The sequence below is a fragment of the Misgurnus anguillicaudatus genome, chromosome 11 (assembly GCF_027580225.2).
Source record: "Misgurnus anguillicaudatus chromosome 11, ASM2758022v2, whole genome shotgun sequence".
Classification (NCBI taxonomy): Eukaryota; Metazoa; Chordata; class Actinopteri; order Cypriniformes; family Cobitidae; genus Misgurnus; species Misgurnus anguillicaudatus.
This window is the reverse complement of record NC_073347.2, coordinates 23,764,482-23,786,489: the sequence shown is the minus strand read 5'-3', so window position 1 is coordinate 23,786,489 and position 22,008 is coordinate 23,764,482. Positions and strand designations below refer to the sequence as shown.

At 37.5% G+C, this 22,008-nt stretch overlaps 1 protein-coding gene across 3 annotated transcripts in view; it reads left to right on the top strand.

Annotated features, from left to right (window-relative positions):
• Positions 1-19,204, top strand: part of c11h10orf71 (chromosome 11 C10orf71 homolog) — a 40,685-nt gene extending 21,481 nt beyond the window's left edge. The window contains exons 1-3 of one of the 3 annotated variants that reach the window (XM_073873366.1): positions 5,844-6,329; positions 7,973-14,072; positions 14,424-19,204. In XM_073873366.1, the coding sequence (XP_073729467.1) occupies positions 8,087-14,072; positions 14,424-18,508 (10,071 nt within the window). In that variant the 5' untranslated portion in view covers positions 5,844-6,329; positions 7,973-8,086 and the 3' untranslated portion in view covers positions 18,509-19,204. Of the gene's footprint in view, positions 1-5,843; positions 6,330-7,972 lie in introns of those variants that run through there. The other 2 variants (XM_073873364.1, XM_073873365.1) reach the window with 2 other exon arrangements.
• Positions 19,205-22,008: the final 2,804 nt, after the last annotated feature.

Here is a 22,008-nt window from a genome sequence, read left to right as displayed (position 1 = left end):
ACCGATATAATGTAAGATTAGCCAGGACAAGGGGTTTTAAAATTGAAGCAGCTTAAACTTGCATTTTAGTCTGGGACTATAAGCCCTGTCTGGGAAACCGCCCCATAATGTACAGATATACATTGGGTGCCATTATGTAACCTTGAGTTACTAATACTGTATGCAATCTTTGGTACCATATGTACATCTGAGGAACTTTTATGAACTCTTTAGGTGAAAAGGTGTACTTTCATAATAATAATAATAATAATAAATGTTTTTAAATATACATTTCTCTTTCTACCATTGGACAGACAAAAGGTGCCTTCCAAATTAACATCATTGGTTCAAACAGTATTCCTTTGTCGGGCTGGCCCAGCACAATCTCTCTGCAATTTATATCCATCTTAAAAGACCTTTAACTTTTGAGCACAATGTTTTTTTTTGACCCCATGCAGTGATGTTGTTTTTAAAATACCACCAACCAAAAAACTGTGAAGTTAATCTACAAATGACCAGTAGGGGCTCGTGAGGGGTGCAAATTCAAAATATGTGTTCGGAGTGTGACGTGTTGGTCTTGTTTTTAATATATGTGTTTGTTGTGTCATGTGAAATATGTGCATCACATGTTTTGTCAAAATAAGTGCCTGCCTAAGTGTGAAGCTCACGTTCACAAAATACACGCAAGACACTCCCTTAATAGTAAACTCTGATTATGCGTGAGAGTATGCGAGTATCTGGCAAACGCGAGCGTCTCTTTTATCAAAAACCCTTTAGACGCATCTGCAGCAGGCACTTATTTTGACAAGACACATAATGCACTAGGATCACTCGATGCGCAGAACACATATTTTGAAATTACGAACCACACACATGACAGGCTACATACATGTTGTGACGAATCGAGCGCCCTCGAAAAAAGAAGTCACCGGCCGCCACTGCAAATGACTAGTACTCTCTATATATAAAAGTGGAATTTAACAAGATTTGAGGCTATTTACAAATTCAACTCAAAGCAACAGTTACACACGAAGCTTGATTATTAGATTATAATTATGGAGATATGATGATAAGATCATAATAATAAATAGTATTTCAACATTCTAGAAGTGCAGTGGTCTTGGCAATAACAATTTAGCATTTGCCACTGTGTAGCAATAAACTAAGAGTGTATTAAAAGTGAACCGTTATCTGGTTCCTGATAAAGCATTAAGAAATATTTGACAACTAGAATATCTGTAATTGCAGTATGAACCCATAAATGTCAGGAGGAGTGATTCACAGAGGGAATTACCAGTGCTTGGAAGAAACCATTCTGGCCTGTTAGGGTTCAGCACCCACAGATATCTTAAGAGCAGCCACAGATATGTAATCAGAGCTTTTACAAGAGTGCAGTATCTCTCTCGCCACCCAGCTTTTTGGAGACTCCTCAAACCTTAACCACACATGGTAGAGTGATGTAAAAACAATATTTGCAAACATTGCCAAGTACGTATGCGGGTGATTCTCGCGTAATTAGACTTATGAGGTTTGATTAAATATTTCGATCAAAGTAAGAGTATCAAAATAAGAAGCATACAGTTACAAACATCTCTTCACGTACTATTTTGCACATGATTTCAAATGACATCATACAAACCAATTTTTTTTCCACATTTAAGGGGAAAATGTTCATTACTGCAACATGTCCATGACTGGATTTTGGTTCTTTGACATGGAAATATTTAAAATTAAAAAATCTAAAAAATAAAAAGCTTCAGTGCATGTTATACTATAAACATTTACACAAAAGAAACATGTGGTATTTGGTAAATGGAGAGACAATAATAAGGAATATAAATGTCTCCAAGATCAATTTTCTCATCCTCCGCAACAATTTTCAATTATTGTTTAAGCCCTCAAGGAACTAACATTAAAAAAAATAGTAATAATTAGTTGGAAGGGACATAATTGACTGTGACACTCAAGATGGCTACCAGGTAAGCAGTTCTTATTTTTTTCTGTCCAGATAAAAGTAAAAAAAATTGTCATAGTACCTAGACAACTTTTTAGTCCTCATTACCGAAACATGAGTTTGTAAATGCATATATTTAAAGGACAAGTTCGGTATTTTACACTTAAAGCCCTGTTTTCAGATTGTTTATGAAGAAATAGAAAGGTTTTGACTGAAATTTGGACATATGATGCTGTCCCGAGAATTTTCGGGTGTTTGTTGTATCAGCCCCCACCTCTACAATGGCTCACACAAAAATCGCTGCAAAAGATGCTTTCCAGCGGGTTTTATCGTAGTTTTTGTCCAACTCCATTGACTTGTATTAGATGTGCTGTGAGTAGGGCTGCAACTAACGACTATTTTAATAGTCGACTAGTCACCGACTATTGAAACGATTAGTCGACTAATCGAATAATAAATATTTTTTTCTAAAGTTTAGCTTGAGATTGCTTTAATTTTGTGGAAAATGATAGTAAACAAGAAAGAAGGGGGTAGTTCAATGAACATTTTTTACATTTAATGAAAACAAGTTTTACATTTTTAATAATTGCAGCTACTATGATTTTACCAAAACGAAGTTATGTATTTCAGCTATTTTAATATATATTTATTAGGGCTGTCAATAAATTATTTTTATCTGTTCTAAATTTACCTAAATGTAACACTTTTCAAGTTTTTAATGCTCTAATCAGCATGGATTTGGTCAATATATATGCTATATGAAAATGTATGTCTACAACAGCCTGTTTACATTTTCAAAAATTTGTCATTTATATTTTAACATTCTCTATTAAAAAACTTCAAAACCATTGGAACAATTGTTGGAATCCGATAAAGCATGACATAACTACACCTGTTTACGCAGAGCAAAAACAATATCAATATATGTTACATATATGTTTTTCTTTTATTGTTTAATTTTGACATTGAGACAGACCGCTTTAAGATCCTGTTGTAGGCTAATGCAAGGGTTTAATATAATGACACAACAGATACTTTTCCTTAACAGTTAACCAAACATTCACTTCAGATATAACAGATTATAGGTCATACCTGCGTGAATTCTTGTCAAAACAGATATTTTTAAAACTGTAATTTTGTGTAAGATGTCTATATATAACTGGGTCGCGCACTCGCATGTTTGTGTGCATGCGCTTCAGACGTCTGCGTCAGACATCGCTTTTGAGCCTTGTCACTCTTAATAACTCTTTTAACATCAAACAGGTCCCGAACTTTATCTCTCTTAATAATTATTTTAACATCAAGCAAGTCCTGCAGTCTATTTTCTATCATTTCTGAATGCTTTAAAAACGAAAGTAAAAAGTGAAAGAAGACGCATCTTTGCTTTATATGGATTTGGGACGGTACACCTCTCAGGAAACGTGCAGATAAAGATAATTTTAGATGTTTAATGACCATTTAGAGCATTGGATTCGCTAGACGAGAGCTTAATGTTCTTATTTTTATGAAAAGCTCCGACTCATCTAGACAGCTCCGGTTACTTGCTGCTTCTCAATTCATCCAGCTGTGGGTCAAACTTTTGCGTGTTGCGTTAATCGCGCATTAATAAAATTAGTGCCGTTAAAATGAATTTGCGTTAATGCGTTTATTTTGACAGCCCTAATATATATATATATATATATATATATAAATATATATATATGCTGTATTTTTTAAGTTTTGAAGGTTTAAATCAAAACAAACCAACTGCAGTTGAATTGATATTAATTTGATTGCACAACCAAAAAACGAGATTTCTGAAAAATTAAAAATATATATGTACTCAGTGAGGGCATTCGCCTGTTATGGGGTGCACGTCTGCTTCTTTTGCAGAAAGGCGTCCGTGGCTCTCTTCTTCAGACTGCATGCATTTAATTTAAAAAATTTTCAGGCACAGTCGGGCATAACGTTAAATCTTTTATTTATTTATTTTAAAGCGAAAATACGCATATAAAATGTACAATGTACATCCAAAACAAAACGTATTGGCTTCCATGTTATTTAAATCTTACCGAGGCGAGTCAAACTCTGTTTCATTCAACTGTCCGACGTGCTTTCTCTTTAAATGTTCGTGCATGGCCGAGGTGCTGCCGTGAAATGCAAAGACTGCTCTGAAAACCATGCAGGTAATCTTTTTATTCGCCGTATCCAGGCTAAAATGCTCCCAAACCTCAGATGTTTTGGTACGCGCAGCTGCTACGTTGGACGCTGCCATTTCTGTGTGTTATCGCTGAGCAGAGAAGCTAATGCGCATGTGCGACTCTCGGCAGAGATTGTAATGAAGAGAGATGCCTTACTCAGTCGTAAAAAAACATGTCTGGCGACAACGTCGACAATTATATTCATTGTCGACTATTTCTATTATCGATTTTTGTCGACAACGTCGACGAATCGTTGCAGCCCTAGCTGTGAGGTACGGTATTACTCAACGCTGGGAACGTTGTTTGTATTCTTGCAATTGGCAAAGGTGGATTATCGCCACCAACTGGGCTGGAGTGTCTATTATTCAAGCTCACAACTGAAGAATATACGGGTGTGGGGCGTTTGAAAAAATAGGTCCACACGTTTACAACGAATGGTAAAACACACATCTTTTGCAGCGATTTTTGTGTGAGCATATCAGTAAACACCCCTGACCACTCGGTGAGTTTCACGTCTTTGTAAACGAAAGTTTAATGCATTTTAGGAAGGATTGTTCCAGTGCAACTATGCAGCCATTGTAGAGGTGGTGAGTGATACAACTGAAACCGAAAATTCTCGGGCCAGCATCATATGTCCAAATTTCAGTCAAAACCGTTCTATTTCTTCATAAACAATCTGAAAACAGGGCTTTAAGTGTAAAATACAGAACTTGTCCTTTAATGTAATATCATGTTGCGGTAATGATAATTTTTGATAATGATAATCTGAAAAATAAATTATTCTATAGGAAATATTTTTTAAAACCTCTAAAAATGATGGCTGTAGTAAGTTCAGACCTTATATATGCAAAAAAAAATGGCTTCAAGGGATTTTTAAAAATTCTTATCCTGGACACCACTTAAATCTGGATTTCGTAAGAATCACCCACATATATTATTTTAACAAATAATTACAAACATACACTCAAAAATTTAGTAAAATATGCACAAAATCAACCGTTGGGTTAAATTAACCTAAAAATTTCCATATTTGACCCAATCATGGGTGTAAACAACCCTGCATTTTTTATTTATTTAGAATAGGTAAAAGACACTTGGTTTTTCTAAAGGTAATGAACAGCGGGTTGCTTTGCTCAATATCAATCATGTGCTGTAAACTACAGCTGGGAGTCTTATGGTAAGGCAGAGGTCAGGCTGCCTGGAGGGTGAGCGAGGGTCTAATAGCTCTGACAGAAGCTTAGCAACAGAGCTCTAAAGTGGAGAGAGGGCGGCCCTGACACATTTGTGAGTGTCCATCACCTTTACACACCAGGCTCTCTGCTGCAGCCAAGACTCCTGGGAAAGAGCTCACTGCACCCATGTCCTATTATAGCATTGCATGGCTGCAAAGTTAAGACTGGCGTGAGATTGCAATGACTGTAAGAAGAGCCTTTTCATTTTTAATGCACATCTTATTTAGATAATTGCAAACAGAGATTGTGCTGTAAAAAAAAAAAACTCAGAATATTTTAATAACAGACATAGATGCAGGAACAAGCCTGGATTTATAAGTTTTAATATAAAGCACATCATTCAAATTTTGTGGGGAATACACTGAATGCAAAACAGTAAATCGACATTATTAACCCTTGAAATCCCATGGAGTGTTTAGATGTCAGCTGTTGACAAGGCTCAGGAATGTCTCATCGAAAAGAAGTTGTGAAGCAACAAGCTATTTTTACTCTCCGGGCACATGTTCATCTGGTTAGATACCTGCTATCCACCACAACAACTACACAAGAGTGTATACTTTATGACACAAATGTCTTTTTGATAAAGCCACTATAAGCGTCGGGGGTGCTCAATAGTAACTTACCCTTGTGGCACACCACACAGGAATTAGTTGGCTTGTTTGTTTTGTTTTTCTTCAGTCTGACATTTGACACCACACGGTTATTTCGAACCGTGAGCTGCCTCAAGCCGTCATCTCTGCTCGATGCCGCAGCGTTTCTGCTTCTGAATTCATGATGCTTTAACCGCACCGGGGCCTTTGCACACTTCTGCTTTTTGTCAACTACAAGGAGGGCCCGCAAAGTGCTGTTGCAAACAAAAGAGGGATAAAATATATTTTTTTGCAGCTGTTCACCACATATAGTATGCTACGGATAAGGAATGGCTTCATTCTGAAGCATGAGAAATATTTTCTCCGCTAAAAAAATGAGATATAAGAGCAAAAGGTAAGAAAATGAGACACTTGCTGTGTTTATAAACTTGTTGTTCTTGTTACTTTTATTAAATATTAAGTTGTCGTTTAGCTCAAACGTGTCGTTATATAAAAATGGTAATGCATTGTTTATTAAAATAGACTATGATGTTTATAGAAATGAGATCCAACAGCATTTAATTCTTTGAATTTGTTATTATTTGTGGACATGAATACCAAAAAAAAGTGTTCAGTTTCTATTGCACAGAAGCTATGATGACTAAAGTTTTTTAATATCATCTAATAAAGTATATGATATTATAGGTTTCACCTAAATACTCTGTACTTTCAGTGTGTGGAAGTAGCTTCAATGGTAAGATGAGAGTCCCAGTTGGGCAAAGCATGAGCAGGGACAGGAATAAAACATTATGTAAACTATGCAAATCACACCCAGACAAATGCCTTATTTTACTTCAGTCCAAAAAAGAAATAATAATATAAATAAATTGTATTAAATTATTTAATGATAAAACAGCAAAATTTGTTTACTGTATCTTTAGATAGTTTAAATTGTTATAAGATTTTAAACAGCTTATTTTGTATATCCTCTCAACACATTTAGTTTTAAATAAGTGATGCTTATAATTAGAGCTTTCCAATTAATCGTTTTTGAAATGCAATTTTTGATTCAAACTATTTCAAAAACAAGATAATCGAGGTAAAATAATTGTGCAATAAAAAAAATACAAATTGCGTGCTGCTTGACCAATATGTTTGTAAGGCAATTCGAAGGCACCATTGCTTTAACACGTGTAGCCTTTTGCAACACTTACTTAATAAAAAGCTTAAATAAATGCATGTTTTCAAAGCCCATAATTAAGCTTATAATAGATTTAATGCATCAATACAGTCAACCAAAGATATTTTCTTTAAAATATGTAGCATGCTTTACAGCATCAGTGATTTTATTTTACTTGTGTGTTTAACTGCAATCACAATATGCAGTTGAGGCAGCAATGAGAAATGTGTGTATATATGTGTATGTATATCTAATGCTTTTACGGTAAAACACATTTGAACAAAAAACACTTTATAAACCAGTTTAAATATGCAATAGATAACAGTATAAATAAAATCTCAAGGCCAAGTGCAGGTAATTCTAGTGGGACACAGTTTAGCATGTAAAGCAAGTGTCAGAGAAGGGGAATGGAAAGTGTCTTCTCTAAATATATTTCATGTGATAAGACTCTTCAGTATATAAGGAAAAGGTGTGTTTCTCAAATGACACCAGGTTAAAGACCTCCAGGCAAAGACTCACATCTGAGAAACTTTTTTCATTTACAGTTATACCTTTGGTAGATGCTTTAATCTAAAAGGATTTACAGTGCATTAAAAGCTACAGTATTCACTTTATCCGTGTGTGTTTCTATAATTGTTTGAACCCTTGCTGGGTCAAATATAGATATTCCAAAGAAGACACCCATTCACAAAAATCACAAAATATTTTCCAGTGTTTTCTGCTTTTGGCTACCAACAAGAATGCAGACTCTTAGATCCATTTAATAGATGATTTCATATAAAAAGCTACCCCCCCCATCTGCAGAATATTCATCAAAACGTATAAAGTTCAGAGACTCTGTTTGGGTTGCTTAACCGACCCCTCTGCTTCTCTTGCAGGAAAGGAAAGCCTTTTAATCACCTTTTGGAAGGTGAACCACATAAATGCAAGACACTGTGCGTCAGCCATCTCAGAGACTGACAGGGACAGCTGTGCCCTGTCCATGAGAGCGAATGCTTGAAATGAGCTCCCTGGAAAAGCTCCATACAGGACGAGGAAGCATGCAGGGTCACGGCAAATTCTCGGATGGCTTTAGTGACTGCGGCGGCAGCTTTATGGATGACACGGACAGAGAAGTGAGCAACCTCACTGATCGTGCCTTCAGGAGCCTGTGCATCGGAGAAGAGGCCATATACAATGACACTGAATTCTCTTCTCCTACGGAACGCCATAAGGCTTTTGGAGAGGAACAGCAGCAGAAGACGGAAAGTTCATACGGCGTTGAGCAGCATGGGGAGGTGGGAGCACAGTCTGAGACGGCCTTGACATTCCAGCATTCCTATGTGGATGTAACCCATCAGGAGCAGGTGTTTAAAGCGGGAAGTTTGTCTTATACGAACAATGGCTCGAAGGAGGTGACGTGGCAGCAAGGCAGAAGTGCATCAAGGGTTTCCTCTCTAATCAAAGCCTTTAGTTCTGGAGAGTGTTGCCTGGATAGAGGGGCATATGATGTTATAATGGCAAAGGATAATTATAGAGACCCCGGGCATGAATCGTGGGATAAATCAGCTTTGTTAAGCATTCATAGAGATCTTTCCGAGTTCTCCTCAGGATACCATCAGAATTTTATGTCAGGCCCATTTCAGACTTACAGAAATCATTTATATACATCAGATGTGGCCGCTGCCGTGGCCCAGATGGACACAGCGGTCATGATGAAATCTTCGCAAAGTAAGTTCAAAGCACTGAACTCTACAAACAGTTTTTTCCACAGTGAATTCAGTCCCTTCCAGCTATGGGAGGATTACAACAGGTTCCCATTTGAAAGCACGAAAACGCCAGGTTTTATGCCAGCGAACGAATTCCCTAGGTGGTACGATTCTCCCATGTACAAAGAGCTAAAGGACACCCACACAATTCCAAACTACTCCCCGTGCGAAAGCAGGCGCTTCAGTCAGGACATCGTCCAAAGTCAGCGCTCCAGGTCCACGGTCATGCAAAAAGCTTACGCCGTCGAGAAAAGGTGCGAATCTGAGACGGCCTCAAACTGTCCGCCCTGGAAGAAAAGTTATAACTTTGTAAAGAACAAACTTCCGAGCAACCGGCCCTCCACCGTCTCACCGACTAATGAGAAAACATGTAGGCCAGATTCTAGTTTGTTTGGTAACACCAAAGTTACACAAGAGTTTCAACACAAAGTTGAGAAAGTTGTTGACAGCGCCCAGCCTAGCAATGTGACACCATTTAACATCACTCAGCTTCTCACACCAGTGATTCACAATAGACAAGAAACAGAAACGTCTGAAATCCAACAGACTGCACTCACTCCCTCCCTTTCGGATTATTCCCCTCAGGGTGAAGCTGACCCGAAATCTCTGTCTGATGCGAAACTTCTGCGTGACAGTTACAAAACCAAAGCTTCAAGTTTGCTCTTCAACCTTAAAGACAATCGAAAACGAGTCAAAAGCACATACAGTCCCACTAGATTTAAAGGTTTGGAGGTAACAGATCGAAACAAGCAGCCCTCCAAGTTGGAAGGACGTGAATCCAGATTTTCAGATCTTCTATCCCCAGAAACAGCTCAGGAGAGTTTTATAGAAATAGACCCATGGACTTCCAAAAACCAAATCCAAGAGCACAGCATAGCCCCCTTCACCCCTAAAAATCATGTCGGTGCCGTCGTACAAAGTGATAATTTGACTTTAACTTCCCCTCAAATTCAGAATGGAGCTCGTAATTACAACTTCCACCATGGAAGTTCACAAGGTCACTTTCTCAGCCTAGATCTGCTGACTAACACAGAAAGTACTCAGCGTGAGCTCTCATCACACAACCTTTCAACACAGGATAAAAGCTCGGTGACTTCAGAAGGTCAATTAAAAGACCTCAGCAGTACTGTTAGTCCTAGTAGACCAGAAATAGCAAAGACTCACTTACCAGCACATCAAACACCAGAGCAGAGATTTCGTTCGAGTCAAAATGATCCAAAACAAAGACAGGACTATGTGAGGAAAACACTTTTGGAGTACAACCAAAATGAAGCTGTTAATGAAAAAAGTCTGTGGGACCAGACTGGTTCTGTAAATTCCACAGACAGGGAAACTTTAACTATCAATGGTAGATGTGAAGCAGAGCCGTTTGGGGGAGAAATAGCATCGCAGATTCAAATGGACAAACAAAAAGCCATTGCCAAGCAGTACTCGCCCTCTACCAACAACAGTTGTTCTGTTCGAAAGGAAACTTACATGCAAAAAGTCAATGAGGACATAAAACTGGGTCGACTTGTAAAGGAAGAAGACCCAACATCCAGGAAAACCTATAGTGATACACTTGTTCACGACAACCAATTAAACACATTTTCAAAGGACAACTACCAAAATAAAGCATCTCCACCAAAGGAAGGGCAAGCATATAGGGGTTTACAAAAATACACCGTCCAGAACGATCTTACAGAGATGCTGCATCCAGAAAAAGATTCACACGCATCTTCTAAAAGAAAAACAACACAAAAGACATCTGAACAGAGAGCTCTGTATGCACCTTCAGATGAGAATAAGGATCCAAATGTTTCTCATCAGCAATACATTTATGAGGCAAACAAACAGTGGCGCATCGCATCTGTGAATGAAGATAAGCATATTAAAGACAATGCATGGACATTAGAGAAAACAGCAGAGATGCTGGAACATAATGGTGTCAAGGGTAAAACATCCAATAGGTTGTCAAGCGCACAGCAAAACATGCTACAAACAACAAAGGTGAGCCAAAAGGAGTTGCATGCAAATTTTGCTTTACAGGATAAAGTAAACAAAATCTCTGATCAAAATATGGCTAGAAAAGAACACCAATTCGGCATCAATGATATTCTTGCCATAAGAGATAATGAGCATGCAAAGAGTATAAAGGAGAAGAACGTTTCTGTTGGTGATCTGGCAAGAACTGAAAATCCACACAATCTAATAAAAAATGACACAGCTGAGCAGAAACCAAACATAACCGAGGCAATAAAAGGGCAAGAGGCTCAGGGCTACAACGTACCAGACTATAGCCCAGCAGCTGGATATCTGAAAAAAGATCTTAACAACGTAAACGAAGGCCTGGCAAATATGAACATGGACAGAAAAGACAAACTGATGTGCAAAAACAATGCGACAGGAGCACTTACTTACAAGGAAAGAGGCCAAAGCAAACAAGAAATACTGACATCAAAATTGACAGCACAAGCTCAGAAGGAAATATTAGCAATAAAAGAAAAGGGATTTGGAAAACGAGGCATTTTTGCAAGAAATACAACAAAACAGAGTATGAGTATTAGCAGTGAAACAGCACATGATGGTCAAGAGGGTCATACTGCGAAGAAAGAAAAAGAAATCACAGCAGATAGGCTAAAACATTTGTTTCGGGATATCACTTATTCGAGTGTAACCCAACATAAAGAAGTTATTAAAACACACAACGATCATCCGGCATATGGATCTCCCCCATCAAGGGAACAGCAATCCATGGAATCTCAAGAAGCCATTCCGACTGTAGCTTCGGATAAGAAAAGTTTGGCTACAGAAAGGCTGAAGGACTCTTTAAAGCATGACAGACGTCCGGCTGGTGATGAAGAGACATCGAAAGAAACATTTACAAGAAATGAACAAGTGAAAAATATTAAAACCTACCAGACAGACAGAATCACAGAAGAGACACAAATAGGTACAGTAGGCTTAAAAGATATAAATCCTAAGCAACAGCTAGCAGCCACATCACCCTTTGAGGCAAAGTTAAATACACATTTGACACCATCAGTCAAGACAGAGAACTACACATCCCATAATCCACCTGCACTCCATTCTGAAAATCAAACGGTGCAGACTGAAAAGAGTAATCTTCAAGCTCAATATAAATACTCTGAACAAGTTGTGACTGCACCTAAAGATATCTATACTATCAAAAAGAATGACAAGTCTCCAGCTAAAAGCATTGAAGATCAAAACGCGAACAGTGGTTTGAATCAAACCTCTCAAAAGAGCACTGATGAGCATCAGGACATTTTGGGATTGGACAGAAGTGCACCCAAAGTTGAAAAATCTACTGTACATCATAACAGTGGGCTTACTGCTGCAGTAGATCAGTCTAAAAATGAACCTATTAAAAATAGCTGTGGGATTAAAGTTAGTCAAATGACATCCTCATCAAATGACATGATGGTTCAAAATGGAAATCCACCTGCTAAACTTCTAACCGAATCTGCCAAATCGCAGCTTACCGCTAAACCTCAAACCAATACAATAAATCCAGATGAAGAGCAGTTTAAAAATGGAAACTATATGCATAGTTCTGGACTCAATCCAGGTATGAAAGCAACATCATCAGTGGAGACTACTGAAAACAACACTGTAACAACAAATGACCGGATCTCACCAAAAACAAAAGATCTAGAAACCCTAGAAAGTTTGGTTAAAGATGCAGAAGCAGCAATAAGCAAGAATAACACAACAAGCAAAAATGATGTTAAACAAAATAAAACTTCTCCAGTAAAGGCTGTGGAAACTACACCTGAAGACAAAATGTTGGTGAGTCAGTCAGAATCAGAAACAAATAAGGAATCACTAAAACAAATGCCATCAGATGATGCAAATGAAAGTCTCCATGAGAAGGAAAATGCAAAGGAACTTCGAGAAAGTGCCAGCCACACATATAAAGAAGACCTACTAAGATCGATAGAAATTGCATGTAAAGAAGAGAATCCTAAGTCCGTGAAAGAGTCTCAAAAAGTGACACCTGAAAACACAATAAGTAATCTCCATAAAGTAGCCAAAGATTCAACAGAATTAAACACTTCCATCCAACATACAGTTACGACAGGGGAGGAAACAACTCAAAAGAATAATACAGACCCGGTTTCCATGCAGAATGTGGATTTCACTAAAAATGAATCACATACCGAAGAGGAGCCTGCAGAAGAACCCATGATATTCAATATTTTTGTGTCAAGCAAAACAGAAAACCCTTCAAATGATGAACCTATGATATTTACCATCTGTGTGTCAAGTACAATTCACAGTGATGAGCAACAAAATCCAGTACAAGAAGAAGATAAAAGTTCTGCTAAAACCGAGATATGTGTGATAAAAGTTGATAGCGTTGAAAAAGATCAAGATGGAAATAAGAGTATTGATCATAGAGATACTGAAGTGTCATTAAACATAAATACAAAAAAAGAAAGCATGGTTAGAAACTGTGAGCAACCTGCTCAAACATCTATGGAAAACCAAGATAAACCGAATGAGTCCATGGATAAACACAGTAAACCAACTGAGAAAGGAAATATCAGTACATCTAATGAGAACCTCATGGCGAAATTAGAACTTCCAGACAGAAATCACAGTCATCTCAACAGATCTCTGGCATCAAAAGAGAAAAGCTCAGATGATATAAACACACAAATACATGCAGAAGAGTTAAGAAAAACATCAGATCAGCAAGCGTCCCTCAGAGAAACACAACTTTTAAAGAAGAATGACATTGAAATTAAGCAGCAAGCAAACAGTTCAGTAAAAGAGCAAGATTGTGATATCCCTTCAATAACTGTCCTGTCCAAAATGTCTGAAAAGCAACAGATTACAGAAAACGATAAATTGAAGCTGGCTACTTGTTCAAGAAATGACACTCTAATACCAAAAAATGGTGAACAACAAGATCACGACACTGAGAATATTCAAGCAATGAAGCAAAGTAGGAGAACTGGTGATAGTCAGTTAAAGGATAAGAAAGTTGAAGAACAAGTGAGAAACACAGAGAAAGTACAAAGATTGAGAAAGACAGAAAACATTACTGGCGATGTGTCTACTAGAAAGTCCCCATTGAAAATTGAAGATGTGTCCTTGACAGCTAAGGAACCTGCAGCCTGTTCAACAAAAACAGCAATGACTGCTGAGGTTTTAAAGACATCTATTTCTAATGCAACTGTGGCAAAGCACACACTCAACACCAAACTGACTGAAACTACAGGTATTGGGCAGACATTGTCTCATGTCAAAGATACATTTCTGGTCCAAAATACTACCACAAAAGATCGGAAAACCGAGAATGCAAAACAAGATGATTGTACGGGGACTGTGCAAAGACACTTTGTGTCAGCCAAAACCAAGCAGAGTGAAACTACAGGAACTGGGCAGACATTGTCTCATGACACTAAGAAACCTCAAAAAGTAGACAATGAAGACAAAAGGTCAGATACATTTCTTGTCCAAGATAATAAATCAAAAGCTCAGAAAGCTGAGTATGCAAAACAAGATGATTGTACAGGGACTGTGCAAAGACACTCTGTCTCAGCCACAACAAAGCAAACTGAAACTACAGGTACTGGGCAGACATTGTCTCATGCCACTAAGAAACCTCAAAAGGTAGACAACAAAGACAAAAGTTCAGATGCATTTCTGGTCCAAAATACTATCACAAAAGATCAGAAAACTTACTATGCAAAACAAGATTATTCTACTGGGACCGTGCAAAGACACTCTGTCTCAGCCACAACAAAGCAGAGTGAAAATACAGGTAATGGGCAGACATTGTCTCATACCACTAAGAAAACTCAAAAGGTGGACAGTGAAGACAAAAGCTCAGATGCATTTCTGGTCCAAAATACTATCAGAAAAGATCAGAAAATCGACTATGCAAAACAAGATTATTTTACGGGGACTATGCAAAAACACCCTGTCTTAGCCAAAACCAAGCTGAGTGAAACTACAAGTACTGGGCAGACATTGTCTTATGCCACTAAGAAACCTCAAAGGTTAGACCATGAAGACAAAAGTTCAGATACATTTCTGGTCCAAAATAATACCTCAAAAGATCAGAAAACTGAATATGATAAACAAGATGATTGTACGGGGACTGTGCAAAGACACTCTGTTTCAGCCAAAACCAAACAGACTGAAACTACAAGTACTGGGCAGACATTGTCTTATGCCACTAAGAAACCTCAAAAGGTAGACAACGAAGACAAAAGGTCAGATGCATTTCTGGTCCAAAATACTATCACAAAAGATCAGAAAACCGAGTATGCAAATCAAGATTATTGTACGGGGACTGTGCAAAGGCACTCTGTTTCAGCCACAACAAAGCACACTGAAACTACAGGTACTGGGCAGACATTGTCTCATGCCACTAAGAAACCTCAAAAGATGGAGAGTGAAGACAAAAGTTTAGATACATTTTTGGTCCAAAATAATAACTCAAAAGATCAGAAAATCGACTATGCAAAACAAGATTATTGTACGGGGACTGTGCAAAGACACTCTGTTTCAGCCAAAACCAAGCAGACTGAAACTACAAGTACTATGCAGGCATTGTCTCATGCCACTAAGAAACCTCAAAAGGTAGACAATGAAGACAAAAGGTCAGATACATTTCTGGTCCAAAATATTATCACAAAAGATCAGAACTTTGAGTATGCAAAACAAGATGATTGTACGGGGACTGTGCAAAGACACTCTGTTTCAGCCAAAGATGCACAAGTCCTGCAAAACATCGGAAAGGGAGATTTTGAGGAGAAAAAGGCAAACCCAGACAAGAGTCAAGCTGGATTTAACACACATAATGAAATTACAAACAGGATGAAGATGGTTTCAAAAAATGGGGCTAGCACACATGTTAACAATTATTTGGGTAAAGGGAGTATTATTGGGGAGGATGTGTGTGCTGTTGTAAAACGCGACCAGACTTCTTTTGAAGTTCCAAATATTCACTTAAAGGACATAAGAGTGCCTACAAATGAAGTGTCACCAAAACAAGAACTTATTGAAGACCACAGAAAGAGAGAAAGTCAGAGGGAAATGAGGAGAGGTGTTGTGACTGAAAATATGGGTAATAAAGACTTTACAAAGCAAAGAAATGTACAAGTAAAGAGCCCTATAGCTCAAAATATATGGATGGATAATATGAAAGAAACAGGTGAAAAGACCCCCAAACAAAAAGATTATTTGGGAAAAGAAATCACACCGCCTAAGAAGGATAGTCTGAAGCGAACGTCACCTCCTTTAAAACAGGAAGCAGTTCAGAAGCAAGAGAGGAAAGCCAGTGATAAAATACAGAAAGAGGACTCGGGTATACTACGTCCAAGTGGACATTTAAACAATGATGGTGATTTGAAGGTTAATGAAAACAGAAGCAGTTTCGGAGAGAAGAAAGAGAGGAATAGTGAAACTATTACAGACCAGCATCAGTCAGGAAGAGGTCTTCTGGAACCAAAAGGAAATGTAAGTTATGCTAGTCAGCAGGACAAAAAGAGTGACGTTATACCATCCAAACCAGAGGCTGCACAGAGGAACAAGAAGGTAGCTAGACCAGAAATATCAGCTTTAGCAGACTACGCTAGACTGAGAGTTATCTCAGTTGAGAATGATACGAAAGAGACTGATATACTACCCAAAATTGACTTTTACTACAGTCATGACCAGTCAGTTAGAGGACTTCCCCAAAACTCACATGGAAATGTGTCTTTCTCAGACACGGGTGGAGAATTTAAAGTAGAGGCTCATTCAGTTGAAAGGCAGAAAGGTCAAAATCCCAAACTATTGCAATTTCTACAAAAGAACAAAGAGACATTTTCACCACAAAATCCCTCCAAATCTGCTCAACCAAAACTTACAGCTAAAGAATCAAACACCAAACCAAGTTTCATGGAAGAAACAAACAGGGAAGTACATCACAAAATTTCCCAGTCCAAAAATCTCCATGATGAAAACCATTTAGCATTGCAAGCTGAAGCTAGAAGTGGTCATTTTAGATCAAGACAAGTGAATCATGAAAAAGCAAGTGAAAATCTTTCTCATTCTGAAAGACAAAAATCCCACCTGCCACTCCAAGCTGTTTCTGCTACAGTAAAAACAGAGCAGAACCCAATAAATACAATATCACCAGCTAGGGAGGAAACAGAAGAACTACAATATTACACCGTGAATGCTCTTGACAGTGATGTAAAGCTTAAAGAAACACCTAAACCACCTCAAGACACCTCAAGATCTGAACCGCCTTCAAGCCTTGAGAAGATAACCCACAACAAAGATGGTGCTCATAAATTCGAAGAAGATATAAATGAAGACAGCTCTTTTTTGCAGAGTCTGTCGGAATATGGTAAAGTTCAAACAACAGGACCACGATCAAACTCTTCTTCTCCAGCTATGGGAAAACCCACTATGTTCAAAGTGAAGGACAATACCATCAGAACTTCATCTGTGACCAAAACGGTCAAGCCATGCTTTCACAGGTCCTTCTCGGATGATTTCAGTATGGGCTCTCCAATGGAACACCTTAGTGGTTCCGAAAAAGGAGACGAGGAACATATTCAACCTGTTAACTCTCCGATCATACATGAACCAGCCACTGCCTCCCAATGGCTATCTAAATCAAGAGAGACAAGACTCCAAAGCATTTTGCCCTCAGCAGAATTCGCAGCAAAACAACTAAAGAGCCACCAGAGAAGCCAAAATCTGGATGAGGAAGATATTCGATGTGTGATGTCAGAAGATGTAGTTAATGTAAGGGCGCCCTACTCACCCAAGATTTTTAGAGAAATTCACAGAAACACCTACCAAAGGCCTGCCTCAGCATGCTATGAAAGACCAGAGTCATCCTGTTACGAAAGGCCAGAGTCAGCTTGCAGCGACATCAGACCACTGGGTAAGCCGCCATCCGTGCCACCTAAAACAGAAAAAGGCCTTCGACGAGCGCAAAGGCTTACTACAAGACGTATGAAAAAAGCAGAGAACAAGACAACACCTGAAAATCAAGAACAGTTGGCGCCCGAACCTATCAGAAATGTCTCCACTGTCCCCTCATCGTCATCACTGTCAACACATCTACCGGTACAAGCCACGCCCCATCTTTCCCACTATAGCCCCGAGTCAAATTTTACAACACCTATGCACGGTATGGTGGCTCAACCTTTCACTATGACGCAAAGAAAGCTTTTGCAAGATCCAAACTCAGGGCAGTTCTTTATGGTGGACGTGCCGTTAGCGGTTAAGACAAAGACATTTTATGACCCAGAGACAGGGAAATACGTTCAGCTCAATATCCGCCCAAGGTCCCAGAGCGCCCACTCGCACCCAACACCCGTAGAGGTGTTGAACGGTCCGTACATGTTGTATCCTGGATTTCTGCCAGTGCCTGCCCCTTCATTACCATCAATAAGGCCGTCATCCCAGCTGTCAGCACCAGCTACAGTAACCGATGACCAGCTTGACCCAGGTACTGATGTATGGAAACAGACTCAGCAAAAATACAGCATAAATTCAAGGGGACACCCTGAATCTGCATACAGGTCTTATGAGCACATTCGTGATCCATCTTTGAATGCGCAAAACAACTTCGGCGGTAGCGAAAGACGCACCGATATTATAACTATGAGTGAATTAGAAGACTTTGCAATGGAGAGCGCGTGACTTGTGCGGGCGGTTTAGTGTAGTTAGGCAAGATACTGTTTGTACACATGACTGTATATCTAAGCTAATGAAATGTGACTTTTGAATAAGTTTTAAAAACTGTTTTTGATGTTTATGTAAGGCTTGCTGTTGGACTGACTGGCTGTTTTATAGCTGAGGTGTTTTATTGGAGGAGCAGCTAGGGCTATTTATTTTAAGAAAAAGTCTAGGAAAGAACTGTGAAGCATTCCATTTAATTATGTTATGTTGAAAATTATTTTGCAGTGTATAATACAGTAAAGACTGTGCCCTCGGAAAACAGTAACTTGTTAACATTTCTAAAGCGACTTTTACTGTTGAATACAAATACAAGCCAGACAAAAAAAAAACACACAAACTAAAGCATCATTACACCAAGACAAATTGGTAAAGCTGTTAAGTTATTTTACTCAAAGTTAATGGCAAACAATATGCATGGAAATTGTGCAAGATGAAAGTGTGTCAGGATTAACCCTTAAATTATTGCCTTCTTAAACTACTTCTCACTTGATGTGCTTTGGCATATTACATATTAAAAAGGGTGGTATTTACCTTGCTTTACCTTGCTATTGATGTATGAAACAATTACCTTTAGACAAATACTGCAATGTACTACTTTTACAGTCTTTCAAAAGCTCATTACATCATCTGGCTATTAAAGAAAGATATGAAATCAAAGTTTGTTGGCTGCTCTTTTTTATAGGCTACACAGAACCATTAAAAAGTTAAAGGTATTATCTGATGTAACAAACTTCAAAATGAGACACAGGTACATATGCTGTGCTTTTACATATGGATCTATTTGTGGGTTTGAGTGATTTCAGTATCTGCACAATAGACCACTCTAGTGGACACATGAAGTATTGCACTGAAATCATTCAATTGTATAAAAGCTATTTGTTTAACCTGTTTATAAATGTTTAAATCTGTCTGTCTTTAAAACGTACGATCTTTACATTTATAATTTTTTTTAGTAAAATATAGCCCAAACAGGTCAAAAAGCTGTTTAACATTTTTTTTGTGTGACAAAAATCAAATTCATTTATAATTTTTATTGTATTACAAATTTTAGTCAAGATTACTATATTGAGGTATTTATCTTTTTAGTAAGTAATAAATAAATAATATCTAGCCAAATACTGACCTTATTATGACCTAGGCTGCAATGTTATTTCTCAGACAACTGAAGTAATGTTTGGATACGACTTCACTGACAATTAATACAACAAAAGAACTCATTAGCTTCATTCAAATAGTATTTGAAACAAATGAATGCCGTTATTTAGTTTAGTTTCGGGATATTTTAGACTTGCTTGGCCTCTCTCCAGTTAATTTGATATTACAATGCTTCTCTCATAATAGAATGAATTAGCACAGAAATGCAATGTAATGGCACTGAATAATCAATAATCCACGTGCAATGAATGTTACTTCTATAAATGCTACTACAATAACTCTAAATTACTTAAATCATCACAGGCCATTTGTTTTTGTGTTTGCTTGCTGTGCGAATTCATTTTGGGAAAAACGATTAACAACAACAATTGATTTTTCCCTCATGAAAAACACTGGGTTTTCTTCAATAGGAAACATCTTTATCTGTCGATGCAATGTAGACTCTTAAAATAGTAGCCTTTTACTATTGGCTAGGGGCAGAAAGAAATAAAAAAACATGCTTTAGCTGGAGAAAAAACTGTGATCAGAGTCTTTGTTCGGGTAACCTGTCCGTTTTTGATAAATCTTTAAACGAAGAAAATATCGAATAAAATGTCAAAAAAAAATAATGCATTCATTTTTTTTCAATTTAGCAACACAAAGTGCACTTTTTAAAAAAAATGTAAAAACGTTTTTTAAGTACATTTCCAAAATATTGCATAATTGTAAATATGCATATTTATGTAAAGTGTAAGTATAAATATTATATCTAGATCTAGGATCTTATTTTATTAATATTTTAGCTTTAATATGTATATTAATGACGTCATATCCATCAGACCCCTGCAGTGATCTCTCGAGGACACAAAAAAAAACTCTCGAGGACACCGACCATAAACTCCCTGAAGGCAGGTCTGTGACCTGTTGCTAATGTTTGGTACCTTAGCCAATTCTCCTACGAGAAACAAACCAGGCAACTAATCTTAGTTTGTGTACAACAGTTACCACAGAAAACGTCTTTTAACAAAACGATGTGTGTTTTATAAAGCGAGGTAAGTTACGTTTATCAAACGGACAAAACCTTTCAACATTAAATCACAGTTAGCGTTAGCTTCGTTGTTACCTGTCAGTTGTTTCTGCTTAGGTCGCCATTGGTTGACACCGCATATGTCGTCACTCTTTTCTTCATATCTCTTATCTTAACATTTAGCTCAGTTTTAAGATTTAATATTTGTGACTTATTTTTCACAATCGTTTTACTGTATAAGTAACGCATATTGTATGTGTCCATACTTTAAAATACGGCATATTCCCCTAACTTAATTTTATGTTACATTTTTCAATTTATGTAATTTTTTTCGTTAATGTTTCTTTTACAATACACCCAAAAGCTAAGCTTTTTAAACTCCAAATAGTGTCACAATAAAACGCAAATGCCAAGCTGCACTGTTTCATAAGGCAAGACTTTTGACATTATCTGGCTCTGCTTTGTCACCAGGGTGTCGCATCATGAATTATTAAATCACTACTTTGTGATAATACATAATTCCACATCAATTATTAATGCTAATGTGTGTGCAGTTTACTCAATTGTGTTATTGACTATCAAAAGTAATTTCCTGAAAATCCTCAAGGACATGAATTTAATCAGTCCGGCTCCTTTTAAAAAGTAGCACTGTTAAGTGTTTTTAATCTAAGTTGCTTTTCTCTTATTGACACTTGAAAGCATATATAGAACATTTTGGAATTTTATAAACCATTTGATGATTTCCGTGCTGTTATATATTAAGTCCCAAATTAATACCATTGATGTATGTTTCAGATACTTTTGTATCATAATTTAGCATAAACCCATTAAAACGTATGACAAATGAGCTTTGTGGTTCGCTCAATGCATAATGTCATTATTAGCAGCTATCACATCAGTCTCATCCTGGGACCCGTGTAACATAGCTAAGTGAGACGAAAAGTCGTGATGTACTTTGAGGTAAATAAATAATAAGATCAACCGTTGCTTCCATTTTTGCAGCCCTACCGTTTGTGAACCAATTAATAATTGATCACAGCCAGATGGTGTGAGCAATAGGCAACAGGAGATGTACATGATTGCCTACATGTTTAATTGTTTCATTGAACATGTCAAAACAGGACCAGTGTGTGGACTCTTGCAGTCTATCAGATGTGATTACCAGAAATGTGTCAGTTGGCATCACATCAGCATGAAAAAGAATTTAATCTGGGTATTATATTATAAAACATGACAAACCACTTAATATACATTTCTGTCCTTGGTATTATATATTATTTCACATTAGTACATTTATAAT